Source organism: Podarcis erhardii (assembly GCF_964252035.2).
Source record: "Podarcis erhardii genome assembly, chromosome: 4".
Taxonomy (NCBI): domain Eukaryota; kingdom Metazoa; phylum Chordata; class Lepidosauria; order Squamata; family Lacertidae; genus Podarcis; species Podarcis erhardii.
Window position 1 is genome coordinate 98,001,565 of NC_138508.1, and position 24,419 is coordinate 98,025,983.

General features: G+C 42.3%; 1 protein-coding gene across 2 annotated transcripts in view; it reads left to right on the forward strand.

The window, feature by feature from the left end:
• Positions 1 to 24,419, forward strand: part of TBC1D4 (TBC1 domain family member 4) — a 91,403-nt gene that overhangs the window by 48,901 nt on the left and 18,083 nt on the right. The window contains exons 5-11 of one of the 2 annotated variants that reach the window (XM_081857982.1): positions 331 to 463; positions 3,429 to 3,520; positions 3,940 to 4,050; positions 5,548 to 5,670; positions 11,547 to 11,621; positions 13,408 to 13,634; positions 19,072 to 19,221. In XM_081857982.1, coding sequence (XP_081714108.1) covers positions 331 to 463; positions 3,429 to 3,520; positions 3,940 to 4,050; positions 5,548 to 5,670; positions 11,547 to 11,621; positions 13,408 to 13,634; positions 19,072 to 19,221 — 911 coding nt within the window. The remainder of the gene's footprint in view (positions 1 to 330; positions 464 to 3,428; positions 3,521 to 3,939; positions 4,051 to 5,547; positions 5,671 to 11,546; positions 11,622 to 13,407; positions 13,635 to 19,071; positions 19,222 to 24,419) is intronic. The other variant, XM_081857983.1, reaches the window with a different exon arrangement.

The following is a 24,419-nucleotide window of genomic DNA, read 5'->3' on the forward strand; positions in this document are numbered from 1 at the left end:
CAACAGCAACCCAAATGTGAAACAGAGCCTGCAAAATCAGTCTAATTTTAACAACCCATTTAAATGAAAATAGGACACAGGACACTGGCAGATTCTTCCACAGACGCTGTAGTGAAATGAAAGGGTTCTTAGCCATTGTGTAACTCGCGTTCATTTCTGAAGGAGCATCACCTCAGTTTGCTGTGCTTTTTTATTTCTAATGGTAACTCAGTGGTTTGCTAACTAGATTGAAAATCTAGTGTCTGGTTTAAATATGTATGTATGTATTTTTATGTAACTGGTATTAAAATGCACACATAAGATTCATTGGATTTTAATTTCCCTTTTCAGGTGGATGAAGTAATGCTAACTCTGAAACAAGCGTTCAGCACGGCTGCAGCCCTCCAGAGTGCCAAGACTCAGATTAAGCTCTGCGAGGCCTGCCCAATGCACTCTCTGCACAAGCTCTGCGAAAGGATTGAAGGTAGTTGTGAGCCCTTGCTTGCTTTCTGAATCTGGAGCATTGTGCTTTGCACACAAAGGTGCCACGGGGCTTTGTTTTGCAGTAAGTCAAGCTTGTTTGCTTAGGGTGCCATGCTAAGTCTTCCAGTGTCCATAAACGCCTGGTTAAGGCTGTAACTTATGTTAGATTGCCTTGCGTATACAATAACTGTGAGGGAATATAACTTAACTACCCGGACCCTGAGATCATCTTCTGAGGCCCTCCTTCATGTGCATCCTCCGCGACACATCCAGAGAGTGGCAACACGAGAACGGGGCCTTCTCTGCAGTGGCTCCCCATCTGTGGAATGCTCTCCCCAGAGAAGTTCACCTGGCGCCTTCATTACACACCTTTAGGCGCCAGGCACAAACCTTCCTTTTTAACCAGGCCTTTGGATGATCTGATTTACACCCAATGGCCTTTTAAAATGTGTTTTTTTGAGGGGGCCACTATTGGGTTGTTGTTTTTATTTTTATTATGTATTTTGTGGTTTTATGTCTTGATTATATTCTGTGAACCACCCTGAGACTTCCGGGTATAGGGCAGTTTATAAATTCAAACAACAACAACAACAACAACAACAACAACAACAACAACAACAACAACAACAACAACTTTTCTTGTGGATATTTGGTTCTGTATCAAGAAGGCCCACCCACCTATTATAGGCCCCCTTCCTGTTATAAGGTTATAGGATTCCTGACACAGCCATAAATAGGGCATGTGCCAGATTGTCGCCTTTTAAAGGAAAGGAAGAGGGGATACCTTGAACTATTTGAACCCTATCCAGAAGAAGAGCTCTGCAAAATCAGAGCAAGGTCTAGCGAATCCGTTCAGTAATTGTGTTTCCATTGGTGGCTAGAGAGGTTATTTTGCAAAACCCACACAACAGTTAATGAAGACAACAGCTTGTTCCCTACAGACCACCCAGTGGTGCCTCAGAAGTCAAACGGAATCCGTTCCGGAGTCCGTTCAACTTCCAAAACGTTTGGAAACCAAGGCATGGCTTCTGATTGGAACGTTCGCAAACCGGAACACTCACTTCCGGGTTTGCGGCATTTGGGAGCCAAAACGTTGGACTCGCAAGGCATTCAGGTTCCAAGGTACAACTGTATTTGGTATTCTACCCTGGCTGGTCATTCCACCTGAACAGTGCTATTTTCCTATATATTTGTTTGATGTCTATAAAGGCTCATCCATACTTCCTTTTGTGCTGTGTTTCTAGGCACGGTTCTAGTATTGTTGTTTTTGTCTTGGTGCTTTCCCCAGGAAAACCCTCATTTTAACACTGAGAGAAAAAATGCCCCGGTGCACCCATAACAGCAAAACTGGGCACCTTCCTCAGCCCCGCCTGCAACAAAACCTGTCTCTCCCGTATCGGTCTCTACAGTGCTGTAACTCCAATGGTTTGACCACCCCCAAAGGCGCACTTATATATGGTCTCGTGAACAGGCAGGTGCCAGCATACATACCACCGAATCAGGGCAAATGGCAGCCAGTGGGCAACCCTGTCGCCATTAGAGTAAACGGCGAAACACGGGTTTCTCCGGGGGAAGCACAACATGGACCCTGTGCCTGGAAAGTGCAGAGCAAAAGGAAGTCTAAATGAGCCCTAACTCATCCTGGGCAACATTTTCCATCAAAAGGATGACTCGCACATTTTAAGAACGCGATGTGGAAACCTTATTCAAAATGGAGGCCGTTGGAAGCTAGTCACTATACTGACAGCATGACAAGGCTACCCACATGGTACTCCCCCCTACCCCCAGCCCAAAATAAAGCTTACTTTCTTCTATGCTGGCATGTGTTTATAGCAGAAGTACATATTTAGTTGTCAGCTCCCTCTGGTGGACAGAGAAGAGTTACAAGTCTGCGCAAGTGCAGCCCATGACTTAAGCTGATGCTTTCTTCAAGAAAAGAAAGAGCTTTGTCTGGGGCGGGGGGGGGGGGTGGCAGGTTCTGGAAGGGTGTATGTAGGACCTATAATCACCTCTCTGGAGAATGACTGACTGATTGAACGCTCAAACTGAAATCCTGCGGGAGGCCTGCGTTTTGAAAGAGGTACGTCCTTCCTTGGCCTTAAGAGAGAGGAGGGGGGGAAACCCCACTGCTGAGTTACGATTCTGCCCTCGAGCAAGAAAAATGCACGCAAAACAACAACAACTTTGCATTGATTTAGCTACGCCAGCAGCTTAAAGAAGATTTCTATCACATGTGGTGGGTGGGTATTTATTTATTTATTTAAAAAAAGAACTGCTATATCTTGGAAGACTGTGCTTCGGTCGATAGAGGCATTCCAGGTGAAAGAAGGTGCCAGACCTGGTGGTATGCTTGTTTTGTTAAATATCGGGTACCAGTGAAGGGAAAGGCCCACTTCATAGTGCCAAGAGGCTCTCGGAGCAGCCGAGAAAAAGTTTCTCAAACAAAATCTCTATTAAAATGTGGCACACAAACAGAAATCACATGGTGCTCGTATGAAGGTGGCAATTCTGACTGCCATCCTAATATTGTCCCTGGTGTCATATCAACTCCCTCTTGAATCCTCTGAGGCAAGGCAGTGCATCTGAGAAGATGGATCTCACTTGGCACATGGCAAAGGCCATCTTCTCTTGCATCTAAAAAGGAGGGCCCCCATAAGATCTTTAAGTCCAGTCCCCAAACCCACATAATCACATCACTGATGGTGGCTCTATTTACCCGCTTGCTTGTTTGAGCCCCACCTCTCCCTTTCCATAAATTAAGAATGCAATAAGACTGAATTTGTAAAAGTTGTGGAGCAGAAACTTTTGTTTTTAGCATAAAATCTGGGTTTTCTTGACATTGTCATGACTTAATATACTGCACATTATTCAGTGTTAATGTTCTACAACAAGTATGGTGAGATGGTTTGTCAAATAAATATAACTTAGCTCATCAATGTCTGCCTGCCTCTCTGTTGTTTTTTAAGGTCTTTATCCACCAAGAGCTAAACTTGTGATTCAGAAACATCTGTCCTCTCTCAGTGACAATGAGCAAGCTGACATCTTTGAGCGTGTGCAGGTAATAAACCTAACCGGTTGGCATTCATTCTCTGGAACGGGACTACAGGATAAAGTTGTTAGCTCAGAGACACCAAAAATCAAAAGTACATTCACAAATGTATACTGTACTCTGTAGGCTATTGTTAAACTGCTGTAAGCTGCCAAGAATGACTGGGAAAACCCAGTCAGATGGGCAGGGTATAAACATTATTATTATTATTATTATTATTAGTATTAGTATTAGTATTAGTATTATTAGTATTATTATTATTATTTTATTTATTTATTTATTTATTTATTATTCTGTAATGAAATGAATTTATTTTGATACTTTATTTCTAGAAGAATGAATTGTCTATTGTTCTATAAAAAGCAAGTTGAACCAGAATTGCAGGTATCAAATTTCCAAAAATATATTGCTTATTTCCCACCTAACAGAAAATGAAGCCCGTTACCGACCAGGAAGACAATGAGCTGGTGATCTTACACTTGCGACAACTGTGTGAAGCTAAACAAAAGGCTCACGTGCATATTGGAGAGGCCCCAATGGTAAGGCTCTTTATCCTGTTTTGTCGTTTAGTGATGGCGGAAGACATCTTAGAATATGAACCCAAGTGCTTCTGTTGCATGGTTTCCCATCTTAGCTCCTTCTCCGGGGCTGCAGCATACATCTGAGCATACATTTAGCTTAGTCCCAATGAAATCCCTCTGAGTTAATGTATAGTCAGGCTAGTAAACTATGGCACTTTGTGGCAGTGGTTTCCAAAGGGCAATTATGTGTTGTGCCAATCAGTTTCATTGGGTGACCCCAAGCTCTAGCCTTGTGAGAGAGGTGGGAAACTCTAGCCTTGGGGTGGGAATTGCAAGTTGATTTCGTTTTCAGAATAAGGAAGACGGTGAATGATAAGTACCATAGTGTAGAAATTATTGAGCGACCATGTTGAGCATCACAAGAATAGCTTCCTTTAATGATAAACCGCCTCTTGATTGAAATATTGTTAAGGCAGCAGTTAAGTTAAAAACTACTATGAAACAAAACTTGGTTATAAAACCCAGCAAAAGTTAACTATGCCAGAGCAGTTAAACCAGGCTTCCTCAGCCTTGGTCCTCCAGATGTTTTGAGACTACAGTTCCCAGCATCCCTGCCCACTGGTCCTGCTAGCTAGGGATCATGGGAGTTGTAGGCCAAAAACATCTGGAGGGCCGAGGTTGAGGAAGCCTGAGTTTAAGCCCTATTCAATATTCTTTGCTCCTGTGTTGACAGACGTCCCACCTACAACTTCCCCAAAAAATGTTTTTAATGTGAACGCCTTTAGCAAGGGAGCACGAGCCTTCATATTCATGCATTGAGACTTCCTGGAATCTGAAACCCTGGCACACACACATACATACATCTGCCGTGAAATTCCTGTGCTTTCTGCAGTTTGCTAACATTTCTTTCTGACCTGACTTGTATTTAAGTCCTGCTTAAACCTTATTAAAGGTAAAGGGACCCCGACCATTAGGTCCAGTCGTGGACCACGCTGGGGTTGTGGTACTCATCTCACTTTATTGGCCGAGGGAGCCGGCGTACAGCTTCTGGAACATGTGGCCAGCATGACTAAGCCGCTTCTGGCAAACCAGTGCACAGAAACACCGTTTACCTTCCCGCCGGAGTGGTACCTATTTATCTACTTGCACTTTGACGTGCTTTCGAACTGCTAGGTTGGCAGGAGCAGGGATCGAGCAACGGGAGCTCACCCCGTCACGGGGATTTGAACTGCCTACCTTCTGATTGGCAAGTCCTAGGCTCTGTGGTTTAGATCACAGCGCCACCTGCGTCCCTACCCGTGTTTCCTTACGTTGCACTAAAAGCCAAAGTGTAGCATGTAGAAAAACTTAATGTAACGGCACCCTGAAAATTTTAAAAGGCAACATGAGATAAGTGCACTTTTTCTGTTTTGCGCTTTGTATATCTGTGGGTCAGTTTGGCAGGGTTGTCTTCTGTAGGCTTTGGGTTGTCTTCTATAGGCAACATTGATGATAAAACTTGCCTTTTTGTTTCAGCAGAATGCCTCCAACACGACAGTTCCAGAGAACGCAGCTAGTGGTGGCAGATTCAAACTTGACATTCTGAAAAACAAGGCCAAGAAATCTTTGACCAGCTCTCTGGAAAACATTTTCTCAAGGGTAAGTTGCTCAGGAGCAAGGACTTCTGGGATGTAATTGTCCATAAGATCATTGTAACCTTTTAGATATTTGATTACCTTCTTCGGTGGCAAATTCTACCTTTTTGGGCCTATTCTTTTTTGCACCCCTCTCTTGAAAACTGAAATTTGTGTTGAATTGTACAGATCACCAATAAATCATTAAGTTGTCCTTGCAACAACTACTACAGAAATAAGAATTAATTTCAGTATGGCAAATGGTGGTCTGTTGGGAGTGCTGGTATTTTGCCTGTTGTGAATGTATTGTGACCTACAGGAACATGCTTATTTATTTATTTATTTATTTATTTATTTATATCACAAAATTTATACATTACTTGGTAGCTTTTTTTAAAAAAAGTGGTTTACAAAAAGATAAAACTAATAGATCAGATTTTTTTTTACAATACATTAAACTTGCAAGAAGTTTAAATGCTAAAACAGATTAAAATTCGCACCAGCTTTTCTAAGCATCTGGGTAGACTTTTTATATATATATATAAATATTTATTAAGGTTTCCAATTTAATACAAACATAAATATCACAAAAAAGAAAATACAAAAACATCAAAAACACACAATTTTAAACAAAATAAAACAAATATAATTCCAATCACTTATTTCCGTTACCTTATGTCTCGAACCTCCTCTCACCTCCCCCTTTTGTATTCCAAATCAAATCTTAATTCAGCAAATTCTTATTGTAACTTAATATGGAATTATTTTAGCTTATTACTCAGCCTTTGCATTACAGCTGGTAACCACTTAGACTTGACTAAACTTCCAAGTTATAAAAAGGTTGATAAAATAATTGGCTTGGCACAAGTTAATACCAATTAAAACTTGGTTAAAATCATGTGATCTGCAGAGCTCTGGAGCCAACTTTCTGAGCTGACGCCATCTCAACCAGAAGTCACTAGAGATTCGACTTGACTAAACAAGAATGTTTTTAGTGGATTCAGAAAAGAGTTCAGTGAAGCTGCCTGCTTGATATCAATAGGCAGGGAGTTCCAAAGTGTAGGTGCTGCCACACTAAAGGATTGGGTTCTAACAAATGTGGAATGGGTGCTACGGGGCACTTGTAGCAGTGCTAATTCTGCCAGTTGAAGCGATTGAGTAGGGCACATAAGGGGTAAGGCAATCTCATAGGTACACAAGTCCAAAGTTGTTAATGGCTTTAAATGCTAACTTTAAATACTAACTGGGCCTTGAACTTGGCCTGGTAGCCAATTGAACATGGGTATTCTATGCAAAGGGACACGGGTGGTGCTGTGGTCTAAACCACAGAGCCTAGGGAAAGTCGTCAGTTCGAATCCCCGCGAAGGGGTGAGCTCCCATTGCTCGGTCCCTGCTCCTGCCCACCTAGCATTTCAAAAGCACATCAAGTACAAGTAGATAAATAGGTACCACTCCGGTGGGAAGGTAAATGGTGTTTCCGTGCGCTGCACTGGTTTGCCAGAAGCAGCTTAGTCATGCTGGCCACATGACCTGGAAAAACTGTCTGTGGACAAACGCCGGCTCCCTTGGCCTATAGAGCAAGATGAGCGCGCAGCCCCAGAGTCGTCCGTGACTGGACCTAACAGTCAGGGGGTACCTTTACCTTTATTCTATGCAAACAAGGGCTCACTCCTGTCAGCAGTCAGCACCATGCTCTAACTAATTGAGTTATACAGAGGCAGCACTCTGCTTTAACTGCATCTTCTGGATCAAGACAAGGAAGTCCCTCATAGAGCACGTATTGAGTGTGTCATTTAACATCTGCATGTTTTGATATTATTATCAAATAGGTATTAAGAATTTTTAGGAGGTTTAGTGGCATAAGTTGTATAATGCATGGCTTGAAGCTGCATATTTTAACATGAGTAGCTTGGACAGTAAATCACTTCATATGTGGGTCAGATTTGAAAGTTAAAATTAACTCGGCACAGTGCCTTCTGGAATTCTGTTGCTTCCGAACGTGGTTGCTGATGGGTCACATAGTCTTAGAGCCTTGCATTCAGATTCCCTCTCTTGCTTACTTAATTAGGCACCTTGGGAGAAGATAGCAGGTTATTGAAAGCAACAAACATGAGGAAACCTCAAGAGCAGAAATTGGGGGTGCGTTTTGATTGGTGAAGGACAGTCTCACTCAAACTAGAACTTTTGATTAATTGACGGCAAGCATGTATGTTGCAGTTCAGTAAATATAACATGGAAATCAAACCGAAAGGCAGGGTTGACCCTGAATTTTAGATTTGTTGTTTAATAAGCAATATATGGCCCTGGGCAGCAACTAGCTTTGCAGAAGTGCCATTTTGTGAAGAGATTAAAAGTGGTAGAAGATGAACAACAGACAGAGCTACCATGCAATGAGACACCCAAAATGTATTTAGTTTCAAAAATAAACAAAAGTTGAGGCTTCCACAGTTGCAAGCTCATATCTCAAGAGCTGAGATATGAGAGGGAAGGGGTTGTCTGGCAAAAATTGTTTCCAGTTGACTGAATAAATACAACCTATTAAACTCCAGGTTTCATAAGTATAGCATATTTCTCTTGTCTTCAAAGCATGCCATACTCTGTTTAGGGTAGCTTATGAACAGTCAGCACATTTTTTTGAACATTGAAAGGAAATCTTGATGCTTTCCTGAAGCAAAATCCTGAGCCTCTTAAGAATTTCATTTGTATCTCCTGCTGTTTTGCTGCCAGATAAATATTTGCTTCCCTTAACAAGAGTTCTGTTCAACAGGCCTTAGTAGGTATAGCACCAACGCTCAGTTACCTTGCAAGGTTAATGACAAATGGAGGTGTCATCGTTAAGGGCCACTTCTGATATGTCTAACAATCAAACTCAATTTTGGGATGAAAGCACAATGGCATCCAAGTTCGCACACATGGCTGTGGAGGGTGGGATTTGCATGTGTCCCAGATGTTCCTACCATTCCTACCCAGATGTTCCTGATTGCCTACTGAAATTCACGCAGCCCTCTGTACTAAGCCCCATGGCTTGGATCCTGTGCTTCACTCCCATCCACAGGGGGGCTTTTGAGCCAATAGGATCCCGCTGGCAAAAAGAGAGAAGGCAGCTTCATTAATTACTCTTCCTGCACCATCTATGCTGTTCTGCATGTAGTGTTAGAAACTCAGATCTATTAACTAGGCACCTAATAATAATAATAATAATAATAATAATAATAATAATAACTTATACCCCGCCCATCTGGCTAGGTTTCCCCAGCCACTCTGGGCAGCTTCCAACAAATATTAAAATATAATGGTCTGTTAAACATTAAAAGCTTCCCTAAACAGGGCTGCCTTCAGATGCCTTCTAAAAGTCTGGAGAAATGTAAAGTATTGCACTTGGGCAAAAAAAATGAGAGGCACAAATACAAGATGGGTGACACCTGGCTTGAGAGCAGTACATGTGAAAAGGATCTAGGAGTCTTGGTTGACCACAAACTTGACATGAGCCAACAGTGTGACGCGGCAGCTAAAAAAGCCAATGCAATTCTGGGCTGCATCAATAGGAGTATAGCATCTAGATCAAGGGAAGTAATAGTGCCACTGTATTCTGCTCTGGTCAGACCTCACCTGGAGTACTGTGTCCAGTTCTGGGCACCACAGTTCAAGAAAGACACTGACAAACTGGAACGTGTCCAGAGGAGGGCAACCAAAATGGTCAAAGGCCTGGAAACGACGCCTTATGAGGAACGGCTAAGGGAGCTGGGCATGTTTAGCCTGGAGAAGAGGAGGTTAAGGGGTGATATGATAGCCATGTTCAAATATATAAAAGCATGTCACATAGAGGAGGGAGAAAGGTTGTTTTCTGCTGCTCCAGAGAAGCGGACACGGAGCAATGGTTCCAAACTACAAGAAAAAAGATTCCACCTAAACATTAGGAAGAACTTTCTGACAGTAAGAGCTGTTCGACAGTGGAATTTGCTGCCAAGGAGTGTGGTGGAGTCTCCTTCTTTGGAGGTCTTTAAGCAGAGGCTTGACGACCATATGTCAGGAGTACTCTGATGGCATTTCCTGCTTGGCAGGGGGTTGGACTCGATGGCCCTTGTGGTCTCTTCCAATTCTATGATTTTATGATTCTATGGTAGTTGTTCTTCTCTTTGACATCTGGTGGGAGGGCGTTCCACAGGTTGGGCGGCACTACCAAGTAGGCCCTCTGCCTGGTTCCCTGTAACTTGGCTTCTCGCAATGAGGGAACCGCCAGAAGGCCCTCGGTGCTGGACCTCAGTGTCCGGGTAGAACGATGGGGGTGGAGACACTCCTTCAGGTATACTGGGCCGAGGCCATTTAAGGCTTTAAAGGTCAGCACCAACACTTTGAATTGTGCTCGGAAACCTACTGGGAGCCAATGTAGATATTTCAAGATCGGTGTTATGTGGTCCCGGCGGCCACTCCCAGTCACCAGTCTAGCTGCCGCATTCTGGATTAGTTGTAGTTTCCGGGTCACCTTGAAAGGTAGCCCCACATAGAGCGCATTGCAGTAGTCCAAGCGAGAGATAACTAGAGCATGCACCACTCTGGTGAGACAGCCTGCGGGCAGGTAGGGTCTCAGCCTGCATACCAGATGAAGCTGGTAAACAGCTGCCCTGGACACAGAATTGACCTGTGCCTCCATGGACAGCTGTGAGTCCAAAATGGCTTCCAGGCTGCATACCTAGTCCTTCAGGGGCACAGTTACCCCATTCAGGTCCAGGGAGTCCTCCACACCTGCTCCTTAAGCCAGGGTTGCAGTCGCCAAAATGGAATGTCTACTTGCCATTTGGGGGCAAAGCGGTTCTGAAGTCTTAGCTTTCAAATGATGAGCATTACTGTGAATAATTCTCATTTAAACATCTGGCTAGTGCAGATTACAACCTTGAGTTCTGAGAACTTAAAGAAGAAAAGTCACTTGATCCAGGGACAGTCCACACACACACATAGATAGATAGATAGATAGATAGATAGATAGATAGATAGATAGGCTATTTCCAACCTCTTTTTCTTAATGGTGACTGCTGCTGTTGCTCAGGCTGCACAGAAAAAACATTTTGGTTACTGAGATTCATTCTGATTGTATAGATAAAATATAACTGATAGAATTCTATAATATGGGGTATTTGTGTTTGAAAACAGTCCAGATCCAATGATCCCCAGGTGGTGGAGATACCGGGCACAATCCTGGTACAAGTGGTTAAAAGCCAGGTGCAAAATGCGCCTGGTGCCCAGCTAATTTCGAACACTGTCTGGATGGCTCCCTAACCCTGTGACATAGAATTTCAGGGGTTTAGTGACAGGAAAGGGGGAGTCAATGAAAATTGCCTTCCTATCTGTTCTCCAGCGGGAGAATCCCATGAACAGATTTCTGCTTATGGGATCAGAGGATTCGAGACTGTATCCTTTCTTGACACATGAATGCACTAGAGCTTAATAAACGGACATGTAAGTTGCACAGGATTTCAGTTTTCAAGTAAGTGTGCCAATTTGGGGTTGGTTCACAGCACGTTCCAACTTGGGATTTCTTTATCAAGGATATTTCTTCAGCATGGAATTAAATGGCTTGCCTTTCAGCCCTTGACAGCTATATTGGTACAGATAGTGCTAGAAGCACATTCAAGCACCACAGCACATTCAAGCACTCTATACTATCCTTGCCAGCTTCCTCAAAGGAACTACAAAATGGGAAAGTTCCCAAATTCAGAGGGGTCCACAGGCTGCTTCTGGCCTCATCAGGCTGTCGCTGAGCCGTTAACACTCCAGGCGAAATCCTTTTGTGAATTGTTTTCCTGGCTTTGCTCCCTTGTAGCCGAAAGTAAGCTACTGTTTGTGAATTGCAGAGAGTGGAGAATGGGATCTTATCCGGTGGGATTCTTTGTTGTTATTCCGTAGGGAGCTAACCGAATGCGCGGCCGGTTGGGGAGCATGGACAGCTTTGAAAGGTGCAACAACCTCACTTCTGACAAAGTAAGTAACGGGCTTCGCGCACGTGGGGGGTGGGGAAAAAAGTGCAAAATTATGCTAGATATAGGAGTTTATTCGGGTTTTCCTTTTTAAAAAAAAAAACTTGTGAGAAGCTCACTTTCTGATAAAATTATGGTTTGCTGGCTATTTACTTTTACAGGCAAAACAAAACAATAAGTAGCCTAATAGTGCTTGAAAACTGCCCCTTACCTTGTAAGCTTATGGCTGGTTAGAGTCACTGCCTGGCAAACCAGCAGGGGAGAAGGTCTAAATTGGAAGAGATATTTGTGGTAACTAGATGGCTTGGGGGAAAAACAAAGAGCAGTGATCCAGGGCCGATATTTTATTTCTTGGTGGAAAAACATTCTGTTTCATAAATTCATTAGTCAAAAACAATGGGTGCCAACTGCAAATACATATTAGGAAAGGCTAAGTTTTTAAGCTTAAAAACTTTTTAAAAAACTTAAAAACTTTTGTTGTTGTTTAGTCGTGTCCGACTCTTCGTGACCCCCTGGACCAGAGCACTCCAGGCACTCCTGTCTTCCACTGCCTCCCGCAGTTTGGTCAAACTCATGTGGATAGTGTTCTTGAAGCTACCAGCATGAGTTTGACCAAACTGCAGAAGACAGTGGAAGACAGAAGTGCCTGGCGTGCTCTGGTCCATGGGGTCACGAAGAGTCGGACACGACTAAACAACAACAAAAGTTTTTAAGCTTTGTTTAGTAAATATAAGTAAAACAGAAGTCTGAATTGGGTCATTCTCTAGGGCGCAGAGGTGGGGAACTGGCCCACCTTCCATGGGACAAAAATATTTGGGCTTGAAATGCAAGGCCAGTGGAGGGGGTGGCCTGGAAAGAGGGCTCCGTTTGGCCCTTGGGCCTCAGGTTCCACACCACTAGTGTAAGAGGATCTTTAGTTAGCTGAGTTGGTTAGAGCGTGGTGCTGATAACGCCACGGTTGTGGGTTCAAGCCTCCTGCATATTCCTGCATTGCTGGGCGTTGGACTAGATGACTCTCAAGAACCTTTCCATCAATTCTAAAATCCTACTTGCTTTTATGAGTGTAAACATAATAACTCATTGCCAATTGAAATGAAACCTACTTAGGGGAAGTAAGCATGCAAAGAAGAAAAAAACCTGAAAGCCCTTGTTTATCCCAGTTGATACATGTCTCTTAAACAATGACATTTTAAATCTGTCATCCTTTGCCGTTAGCCTGCCTGTGCAGCATGTGTAAACAGCTCCTTGTACATTTTCCATTTATTTCCTCTTTTACATAGCAATTCCACACACACACACACACACACACACACACATTATTATTATTATTATTATTATTATTATTTCTCCTCCGAGAGATGTGGAAACAGAGCGGTTCTTTTGACTTCTAATTTTCCTGTTGCTCTTAATGCAACTTTTTATTAGCAGATCCCTCTTCCAGGAAAGAGCTCTGACAGGACAGGAAATCTGTACACGATAGGCCGAGAAAAGAAGCCAGTTTTGATTGGAACCCAGGCTTGAAAATGTAGTAACAGTGCCAGTAAAGTATTCAGATTCTTTTTGCGGTATTGTTCGCGAGAGGTCATGGCAATTCCAGGGGCAAAGGATGTTTGGCATAGTTTTAATTAGCATACAATGGGTTTGCTTTCATTTTTTTTCCTGCCCAGGAGGAGGAGGCTCAGTTTCATCTCGTCTCTTGTTAACTTGCAGGGATTACTCTGACATTCACTGAGTAGCTATAGGGTGTAAAAGGGGCAACCTCATTCCTGACTGTGGCTGACTTCTTCCAGGAATGCTCTTCTGGGGAATCTCCTTCCACAACGCCCCCCGCTTCTCCCATATCCTCGGCTTGGCAGCCATTCCCCGAAGAGGATTCCGATTCTCCCCAGTTCAGGAGACGAGCTCATACCTTTAGCCACCCACCGTCCAGCGCCAAAAAGAGGATTACTTTCCAAGACGGAAGGTCTCAAAGTGTCAAGTCTCCTCTCCTGAGACAGAACTCTGTGGAGCATAGCAGGTGAGTTTTGAGCCAAGCAACTGCATAGGAATCTTGTAGGCTTGTCTGGATATCTTTTATTTCCCCATTAATTTTTTTGATGGAACAAGGATAAGAATATTGGAATAGTTGCCCGGGTTTTTCATTCTATCTCAGGCAACCGGAGAGTAACAGTTTACGGTAAGTTCCAGTGAGTTTGGTGAGACTTCCTCCTGTTTAGGGCTTTGCATACTACAAATAGAGATTGAGTTGTTGCTGTTGTTGTTGTTAATAAAAACACTTTCATTCGACGGCTGTAAAGTATCTGAAGCAATTAGGTGCTTGTAATGATGATGGTCTACATTATATAAATCAGAAAGCAGCTATAGCCAGCCAATACAAATATGGGTATATAAAGATCTGCTTTTTGGACGTGGCTCACTCTTCTGCACAAACCTCTTGAAATGAATGGAAGATGCACAAAAGCGATTGGACCGACTGATTCGTGCACTTTATTTATGTAAATCTTTAAGGCCTTTCGTGCTTTGTATAAAGTAAAGTAACAGTTTTGTTTAAAAGAAGATCTGCCTTGTTTTTTCTAGAGTGGTTCAAGTCTTGTGCTTTGGTGCAGTACAGATCCCTTTCTCTTTCCACCATTCAGGGATTTACAATACAATGGTTTTATTTCAGACTGACATTTTGAGGGTGCTTTTCTTTCCCAAAATAACTCTCAAAGCACCGTAGAAAAAATATACTTTGAATTATCTTGGAGAAAAATATTATTATGTAAGAAGAAGCAAACATTGAACAATGAGGATTTTAAGCAATGCAAAAGCAGAATCAGCAACAGAACTGTTCTGGCACCTCTCAGCCAGGAGAGGGGAGCAGAGACATAGCCCACCTAATCTCAAAAGGACATAGACTAAGTGTAGTCTTTTGATACTGGAGGAAGAGGAATTCCCAACAACTGCACTTCTAAAAATGGTGGGACAAAGGGAGGATAATATGGGAGCAGGTGGTTCTTTAACTTCATTCCCAATCTGTTTAGGGAGTTACAGTGGTGCCCCGCAAGACGAACGCCTCGCAAGACGGAAAACCCGCTAGACGAAAGGGTTTTCCGTTTTGGAGGCGCTTCGCAAAACGAATTTCCTATGGGCTTGCTTCGCAAGACGAAAATGGCTTGCGAGTTCCTGTGGGTTTTTTTTCCTCCCCCCCCTTTTGCTAAGCCGCTAAGCCGCTTATCTGCTTAGCCGATAAGCCGCTAAGCCGCTAATAGCGCTAAGCCGCTAAGCCGCTAAGCCGTCAATGGTCTTGCTTCGCAAGATGAAAAAACCGCTAGATGAAGAGACTCGCGGAACGGATTAATTTCGTCTTGCGAGGCACCACTGTATAATTTATTACCAGAACTTTTGGATCAGGCTTCAAAACAAGCTGGAAGTATCAAATAATTTCTGAGTGACATGTTCGCAAAAAAGGCACCCCCTTTCATTCTCTCTGGCCACTGCCTTATTCAATGGCTGCAGCTTTTGCACACTTGGCCAAAGCAGTCCACACACAGTGCATTGCTGCCGTTGAACATGGATGTGGCCAAGGCATGTAAGACAACAGCCAGAGCCTCAGTACATTTTGACTAGTAGGCAGTGTCGCCATCCAGATATTGATTAATTCCTATGCAACAGCTGCAGTGTTTAAGATGTGGTCCAGTACTTCGAAGTAAGTCTCATTGAACATGTAAAGGATTGCACCTTAAGTATCCTTAAATGCCTTCAAAACTAGTAACATAATAAGTTCAGTTAATTTAGGTGGTTTTGTTCGTAATCCTAAGCAAAACTTCCCCTTGAAACTGCAGAACACCGTACCTTCATAGAACAATGTGCAGAGGTGAACTGCGGTCTTCATGAGCCTCCATTGCAGACAGTGGCCATGCAATTTCAAGGAATCGCAATACAATATTTTCTGACACCCACTCTGTCAGGCTTGCTGAGGAGATACATGGTGGTGCCATTTTAACTCTTAGGAGGGTAAGATGAAGGCTTGGATTCCAAATACTCCCATAACCCCACCCCCGAACCATGTAGCTGTCAGTGTTTGTAAAAAGCAAAAAAAAAAAAAAAAAAAAAAGGAAAGGGTTCTGACCTCCCTTTGTCTCTTCAGCCTGGTCCTCGGACCCTTGTCTGCATAAAAGAGTCCACGAGAATATCCTTGCAGAGTTTTATTCTTAAAAGTCTTTGTGCAAAACACGACTGAATAAGAATACACACCAGCAACAACCAACCAAAACACCAGCCTCAGCACCAAACTAACATTTCTCACTATATATATACAACCTGCTGCAAGCCACTGAGTCATGCTGACCCAGCTTTATTCACATTAAAGAAACAGCGGCCATTTTAGCCGTGACAGTAGCCTTAATACCAAGTCACTTTTAAAATTTATTGAGATGAGAGGATTCATGCAAAGAATGATCTAGGTACAGGACACCTCTAGCTGAGATTCCCCCCCCCCAACATCTAGGGTAGAGAAAGCAAGCATTTTCCAAGTGTTTAATGTACCAAGCCTTTTTGTACTGTATTTCTCTGTTGAAATGACTGAGACGACCATTTATTCATTTATTTCTAATTGTACAGTCAGCCCCACAGCCAGACCAGTTGTAACAGCAGCCCTTGCGGTTGAGATCCTTTCTTCTAGAGATAGGTAATCCATTTTTCCCAGTTAGTGCTAATTAACACGATCGCCAAGTTGAGCTTCCCTGCATCCAGTGTTTGTGACCGGATCCACAATGGATTGCAGTGCGATTGAAGCCAGTCAAGTTGTTTCATCCCTAAAAGACTGGTATCAATCTTGCCCTGTTAAGCAGGTTGCTGCAGTTCTGTGTAGTAACCACTTTCCAAACTTTCCAATGAATTGTCCCTAGTAGTAACTCTGCTTGCCGGCAGGAGTATCTGTTGCTAATCCTCCCTTCTGTGTCCATGGTTAGTTGACACCTCTCAACACCCTCTTCTGGCAGTTTGTAGCTTGTCAGCAAAGTGACCTTGTCTTTTGCCGATAAATTTCGTGTTAGGTTGCTCCCGCCACCCTCAGACCCTAATCATTACGATGCTGCGGTGAAACAGGAAACTTGAACAATAATTGTGTTAGACTTGCTGACAACATTTCTTTGCCCATTGCTGCAGAGCTGTTGTCTTTTTTCTTGCTCAGCAAGTTTTCTAGCCAAAACAGCAACTCTTCAACAGTTTGATCATAAGTTGCTTTTGTGCATGTGTGTAGACTCAAAAACGATCGCCCCAGAAATATTTGATGGCGGAGGCTTGTAATGATTCACCTTCTAACAGCCTGAAATAATTCTGAGGATACTTAAGTTTTTCCACCAACTCTAGAACACGTTTATTTTGATCGACTCCATCATTTTGGAGTCTATCACTGTAAAATAACTGCATGCTTTTGTATGTCTCTCCCCCTCCCCCCCCCCAGTAGCATCTTTCTGCCCACTCCAAATAATCTTCTGGTGAAATGTTGTGGGTTTTTTTGTTGAAAGCAAGCCTGTACCTAAAAACAAGGTGGCAGTGTAGCACTTTGCAGGTACATTGCAGAAGGGGAAATCGTAAGTCAATATGAGTTGATAGAAGCCTGATCATAAGCAAACTAGTAACCGTGAATCTATTATCGTATTGGCCCGAATATAAGCTACACCCGAATATAAGCCACACCTTTAAAATTCAAGGCGGGGGGAGACAATACCCGAATATAAGCCGCTCCCTTAAAATTCTGCAGACACTCACACCCGTAAATGACAAATGTAGAAGAAAATCTGTGACACCATAAATGCAAATAAAAAATCAATACTGCACTGTAAAATACGGTGAAAGCGACGAATGACATTAGAATTAATTGCACAACAGTCTCAAACTTGCAAATCAGCAATAAAACATTTTTTTTGTTCCGTTTTACCATATGTCTGTTTCAGCAGCGATATGATAAAAGCTGGGTTTTGTAAGGTTGTGAATTTAAGCCACACTTTTCATAGTCGGGATTTGGGGGGTGGGGAAGTGTGGCTTATATTCAGGCCAATACGGTGAGTTTGAATAAGAGAAAATAAAAAACGGGCAGTTGTGCTAGGGACATAGGGAGCCCCTTTATGCTGCCTTAGCCTAGAGATGCTGATTGTTAGACCTGCGACCTTTTGCATGCAGGGCAGGCGACCTAAAACTGAGAAACTTTCCCTTTCCTGTTTTGTGTTAATAGTTGAGATGCTGTAGGCTGAAGTACTGTATAAGCAGTTGCCACCAGAAATGGCAGACCTGCATCCAGCAGCTCCCACGCCCCCTTGTAACACGTAGCAGAATTTCCTTCTTCTCCGAATGTTCTAGTGTCAGGCAATGGGTAAATTCTATGCGACATTATAGGAGGAGAAGGATGAGTTAAGGTGTGGTGCTGGTGTTTTTTATCAGGATCTTTTCTTCAGTGCCACCTAACCTTCCTGCTGGAATTACTGCTCGCATGGTTTTTCTTAGTTCCCAGTAGGTCACAAGACTTGCAACTTCTTAAGTTTTAAAGAAAGCTGAACCTTTAGGGTCTAGTACAGTGGTAAGGTAAAGCTAAAGGGAGCCATGACCATTAGGTCCAGTCGTGGACGACTCTGCGGTTGCGATGCTCATCTCGCTTTACTGGCCGAGGGAGCTGGCGTACAGCTTCCGGGTCATGTGGCCAGCATGACTAAGCCGCTTCTGGCAAACCAGAGCAGCACACGGAAACGCCATTTCCCTTCTCGATGGAGCGGTACCTCTTTATCTACTTGCACTTTGACGTGCCTTTGAACTGCTAGGTTGGCAGGAGCAGGGACCAAGCAACGGGAGCTCACCCAGTCGCGGGGATTCGAACCGCCGACCTTCTGATTGGCAAGTCCTAGGCTCTGTGGTTTAACCCACAGCGCCACCCACGTCCCTACAGTGGTACCTTAATTCGTTCCGGAGGTCTGTTCTTAACCTGAAACTGTTCTTAACCTGAAGCACCACTTTAGCTCATGAGACCTCCTTCTGCTGCTGCGCCACCGGAGCACGGTTTCTGTTCTCATCCTGAAGCAAAGTTGTTAACCTGAGGTACTATTTCTGGGTTAGCGGAGTCTGTAACCTGAAGCGTCTGTAACCTGAAGCGTATGTAACCCGAGGTACCACTGTATATCCCTGAAAGGGGGAGGAGGGGGTAGTTTACCTTGACTAGATGTGCAGGTTGAGGGAATGTGAAGCCAAGTACATGAATCAGCTTTTCGGTTTCTTTAAATGCCCCCCAACTCAACTTCAGCAAAATTTTGTGGTGCATTAAACATAAAGTGCATCAAATTTTCACACTGTTACTGTAATAATGGCAATTACAATTCAGGTCTTGACTGAACCTCTTACATGGTGAGTATGGAGTGTGGGAACGCTTTAAAATGTTGTACTGAATCTCATTTGCTACGCTTTTTCTTATCGCCTGCTGTCAGGCTGACAATTGCCCGACGCGCTCGCAGTGAGAGTGAATCATCTGCGCCGTCGAGTCTCCCTTCTTCCTTCTCTGCCCCATCTTTCCTGAAAAGCTTTTACCAGAGCTCAGGAAAACCATCTCCTCAGTCTGAAAATGAGCTCCCCCAGAGGTGAGAACACTGGTTTTTGCCTGGCCTGCAATTTTGCACTTCCTATGCAGCCGGCTTGCAATAAGGAATTTTTGCCACTCGCTTCTAAGTGAGATACTTCACTTGTTTCGTGGAAACCTGTGAACGGAGCGTTCTTTGGAAATGCCTGCTGAGGGTTACAGCACAGAGATCTTGCATAACTACTACACTGTTTTCTGACTAATGCCAAAATAATGTGAAAAAAAAGATCAACATTGCCAAACCCAGTAAGTGAAAAATCATAAGGTTTCTAAATATACTGATTGTTGTTTTTCCCCAGATGGGATTTTTTTAAAAAAAAAACCTGCATAAATCTGTATATGACTTTAAATTATTCCTCTGGACAATCTCTGCATGTCTCCCTAGTGTAGTCTAGTACAAGACTTGGATGTGTAAACACTTTTATTGCTCGAATAAAACGGATTTTCTGTTATCCTCAACACCCCATCCATAGAAATGGGAACAATCTTGTTCTGCAACACAGAATGGTTGTAAAGTTCGTTTGAGGAGATGATAACAAGCAGGGCATTTTACACTACACACTTTGAAGTGTCTCAGATTTAAAAAAATAAACGACCTTTATTGTAAAGAAAATAACCCAGGCACTTTAAAAAAAGGAGAGAGAAAAATGGCAATGTTGATGATATTAGTTGGTATTATACTAATTAGCTGCTTAATTGTGTGCTGTGTGGCAGGGGCAATGTGAAGGCTGCCCGTGTGTGACTAACATTGGCATGCTTTTGTTGTTTTTAATGCTTTAAATGAGGAATATAATTTGCACTGGGCTGCTAGTGCCTGCTATCAGGGAGGCTTGTTATAGGCTGTGTGAACTGACCTCCCTTTGGCCAACCTGGATATTTGCATTTTGAAGGCACCCAGTCACTGATATGATTCAACCGCTGCAGCTATGTTTAGATTCCAGTACACAATGACACATACTATACGGCAAGTGTGAATTTCCCTCCACTTTCTGAGCATGGCGATGAAGGTTTTGTGAAGCCTCAGTGCATGAGGAAAGCATCAAAAAGTAACAGTGGTACATTTCTTTGGTGATGCCCTTGAATGGTTTCAGAATTGTGATTTCACCACTTTTGCTGCTCGAGAAAGTGTAGGCAGTCTGCGGACCCTGATGTGGAGGATATTGTGCTCCGGTCTACTTGTAATGTCTCTGTTTGGATTTTATTTTCACTGAACCAAAGCAATGTTCTATTTAACTGGAGGTCTACAGACCTAGCAGAGTGTCCACTGGCCCCAGCCTGTGGCCTTCTGTCTCAGGTACCGTTCCTTGCCAAACTGGCTTGTGAGTATGCAAGAAACTTTGGGCCTGGACCCAAAGAGTCGAGGAGGCTGGTGGTGCACACTGATTCACACGGAATTAATTGGCTTAGCAGGATTTTCAGCGAAGAACAGCGATAACTGTAGTTGAGAAATATCACGGGGATGTGTCTTTCTTTCCTGCTGAACCCAAATGTCACCCTGCAGACCATCTTATTAGAGTGACAGCGTTTGTCTGATGCAACGAAAAATTATTATTTAACCATATTATAACTTAAAATGTGATTAAATCTGGAGTACATCTAGCCAGCATCTCTTTCACACCAAGGTCATTTGCTTTCAAACTCCCATCTCAAGATTTTTCAGCTGTGGCGACTTCAATAACAAACTGTTGCTCGTATCTCTTTATTTTGCAAGTTTAAAATCGCAATGAGCTTTGAAAACAATAAGTGGGTGTTAGCATTCTGGTTGATACAGATTTTAATAGGAGCAGGAGTGTTGTTCCTGATTTTAAGCAGTTAAAGCACTGTCGATGGCTGAAGGAGGCAGCAGGACTATGAAAACTACCTTTCTAATGGAAGTGCTTAAATGCCACAGGCAAAAGAAAAGCATTCTTTTCTGTGTGAGGAATGCCTCTTATAAGATAACACATATCGTGCATGTGTCTTTCTTTAAAATTTACTGTAGGCAACTATATGCAGATTTAATTGATCAACTGTATCTGCTAAATTAGTGGACTAAGGCTTCTTTAATCTGGCTATAGCCCTACTTTTAATAGGTTCTCTTTTTATCTGTGTTATCCTATAACTATCAGCTAAAATCTGCCTACCTGGCAGAGGAAACCTTTTACCGTTCTCATCCTGATCTTGGCCTCTTTTTCCTAAATATTTCTGTGGGGAGGAACATCTTGGCCTCATCTTCCTAGCTTAGTCGGCAGAGCACGAGACTCTTACTCTAGGGTCATGGGTTCGAGTGCCACGTTGAGCAAAAGATTCCTGCATTGCATTGGGTTAGACTAGATAACTCTTGTGGTCCCTTCCAGCTCCACATTTCTGTTATTCTATGGCCCCTTATTGCTCCTACCATGCATAACAGGTTATCACTGTTAGTGGCTGACTTTTTAAAAAAATTAATATAAATTTTAATAGTATTTTCCACACAACAACAACACGAAAAATACCGAAAAATAACAATACACAAAACACAAAAACCGTTAGTGACAGACTTAAGTCATGAGCACTCCAATTCATTGACTGGCCATCTTATTTACAAGTTACATATGTAATTGTAAAGCTGTTGAGTTTCTTAATATTTCAGACATTTCATCAGTAGCAAATCTGTCTGTCTGTCTGTCTGTCTGTCTGTCTATCTATCTATCTATCTATCTATCTATCTATCTATCTATCATCTAGGGCTTAGGTTTTTCTTCTTGCACTTTTAGGGCAACCAGGAAAATTGGATGTGTGGTCTTGTGTAATTCAGAGTAATACAGAGAGAGATAAGCAACATCATAGTCAACCCATCAGAGGATTAAAACTGATAGGAATCTTTCAGCCTTAGGACACATTAGTTAAAGGCGTAAGCATCTGAGCTGCTCTTTTCTATTCATGGGGTGGGTGTGTTTTCATTTTCAGCTAACATCAGTGAGTACATACACAGGCTGAGGCGTGAATTTCCCTTTTAGTTTTCTGCTTTCCTTCAAAGGAAAGGAGAAGTTGAACTGAAAGCAAAGCTGGGAGACAATGCAGATTTTTCATATGCTGCAGCCCTAAAGATTTACTTTTGGGTGAGTTACGGGTTGCGGGTTAAAATTCAAAAACGCTCCATTTGTGAACAAAATAAGGGAACTGTGCTACCAAGAAATCTAGAGCTTGTTGCTCTTGTCACTTAGGAAATCCCCTGCATTTATTTGGAGAAGCTCAATGCTTATGCTGATGAAACTGGAAGAAGGAATAGAAAAGGGCTTTTGTAATTACAGTGTGGTTTTGGAACCAGATCGTTCTAAAAGCACCTCTTTTTCCTGTAAAAGTTTGCAAAAGTAGAGGCAAACTTCACAGGATCTCACAGCTGGCTAATAGGAGACTGGGTTCATGGCCAACCAGGTAGTTTTAAGTGTTTTGCTAATTTCTTTCTGATGTTTCACAACTTAGCAGCAGCTTAAGAGTGAAAATACAAAGTGAGAAACTGAACTTTGGTTTTCTTTGCAGTTTTGATTTGGTTCCTTTTATCCTGCTTTGTCTCTCAGAAGGTGCATTAAAACTTAGATGGGTTTAGTATGGGTTAATGGAAGACCTTTTTATTTGTGTGGGAACTGTGATGTATGCTTGTGAGAGCAATCTATAAAGTAAAAGGACTAGGTTGGAGCTTCAATGTAGGGTTTTTTTTTTTAATTAAAATGTAGGGAAACAATAAACACATTTCACTTTCAGAAGGCAGTCTTAGTTGCATTTGCTTCACTCTAAAGCTGCTGCTATTACTTACCCCCCAGAAACTGCTCTTGCTAAGTTCTAGGGGATTTTGCCATTTCTGGTTGAAATCATTAAAAAAAAAACCCCTAGACTTGTATTTGCTACCTGCTTGGAAAACTAGGTTACTTGGGATCAGAAAAATTAAAGGGCAATGGGAAGACATAATTGCACAGGATTCATTGATCTGAGCTCAGTTGTTGCACAACTAAAGTAGGGAGCATCTATGGCTAGCCTGTTTAGAAATCAACATTTTAGTGATGAGTGTGGGGGCCACAAAAGAGGTCAAAATAGTTCTTTCTTGGTGCATTATTTATATAAAAGCTATCTCACGTCCACTTGCTATGTATGTAAAATATTTCAGATTGTCAAATAAGGGCATTCTACATACTTTTGATTCGTCACAATAATGCAATGCATTTTGAGAGAGAGTAGAGGGTTTTCTCTGAAAATCCATGTGTTTCTCCTTTTTATGGCTCTAGTTTCTTCCTCTTTTGTAATTCAGTCTTTGTAATTCTGTGTTTGACTATATTCACTCTTCATTAGTATAGAATACATCAGTCTGATTTTTAACTCTATCACAGCAGCCAAACTCTTTTAATTATATCTGCATTGCTTTTATGTACTGATCTTGTACTGTTAGCTTTAAATATTAAGTAGAATATTAATGTAATATTACATTAAAGGATTAGTGGAGGTTAAAAAAATACTTGCATATTCTGTTTAGCTTAGAAATGAGACCCATTAAAGATCCTTTTTGAGGTGCTGGCAGAAAATACTCTTTGGTCCTTGGCTAGTGCTTAGATAGAGAGCAAAGGTCTCTAGACATCTTTCTTTCTTTCATTTAATATGATGGGAAATTTTATTCAATTTCATTCTTTCTCATGGTGTTTCACTGCTTTGTATGCGGTACAAAATCATCTCCTGAAGCTCTTTCTTGTCTGCGAATTTCAGGTTCTAGAATATTTCAGTCATGATTCTTTAAAGCACACACAAAAGCCCAGGAATTAAGAATTTAACAATTGGAGACTGTTCTGGTCAACTTCACGATGAAGAAAAACTGCTTTCTAACCCATTCACTGGACCTATAATGTATCTATTTACACCCTTTTTTTGCTTCAGTTGCTAGGTCTGTATGTCCTTTATTTTTATTTATTTATTTATTTATTTATTTATTTATTTATTTATACCCCGCCCATCTGCTTGGGTTTCCCCAGCCACTCTGGGCAGCTTCCAACAGAATATTAAAATACAATAGTCTATTAAGCATTAAAAGCTTCCCTAAACAGGGCTGCCTTCAGATGTCTTCTAAAAGTCTGGTAGTTGTTTCTCTCTTTGAGTCCAGTATTCCAGTGTTGGTGATTCCGTTTCATTAAAAAATATCCTCAGTGTGGCTAAGCAGAAGGACAGCAAAATTCAACAAAATAAAAACCATTCATA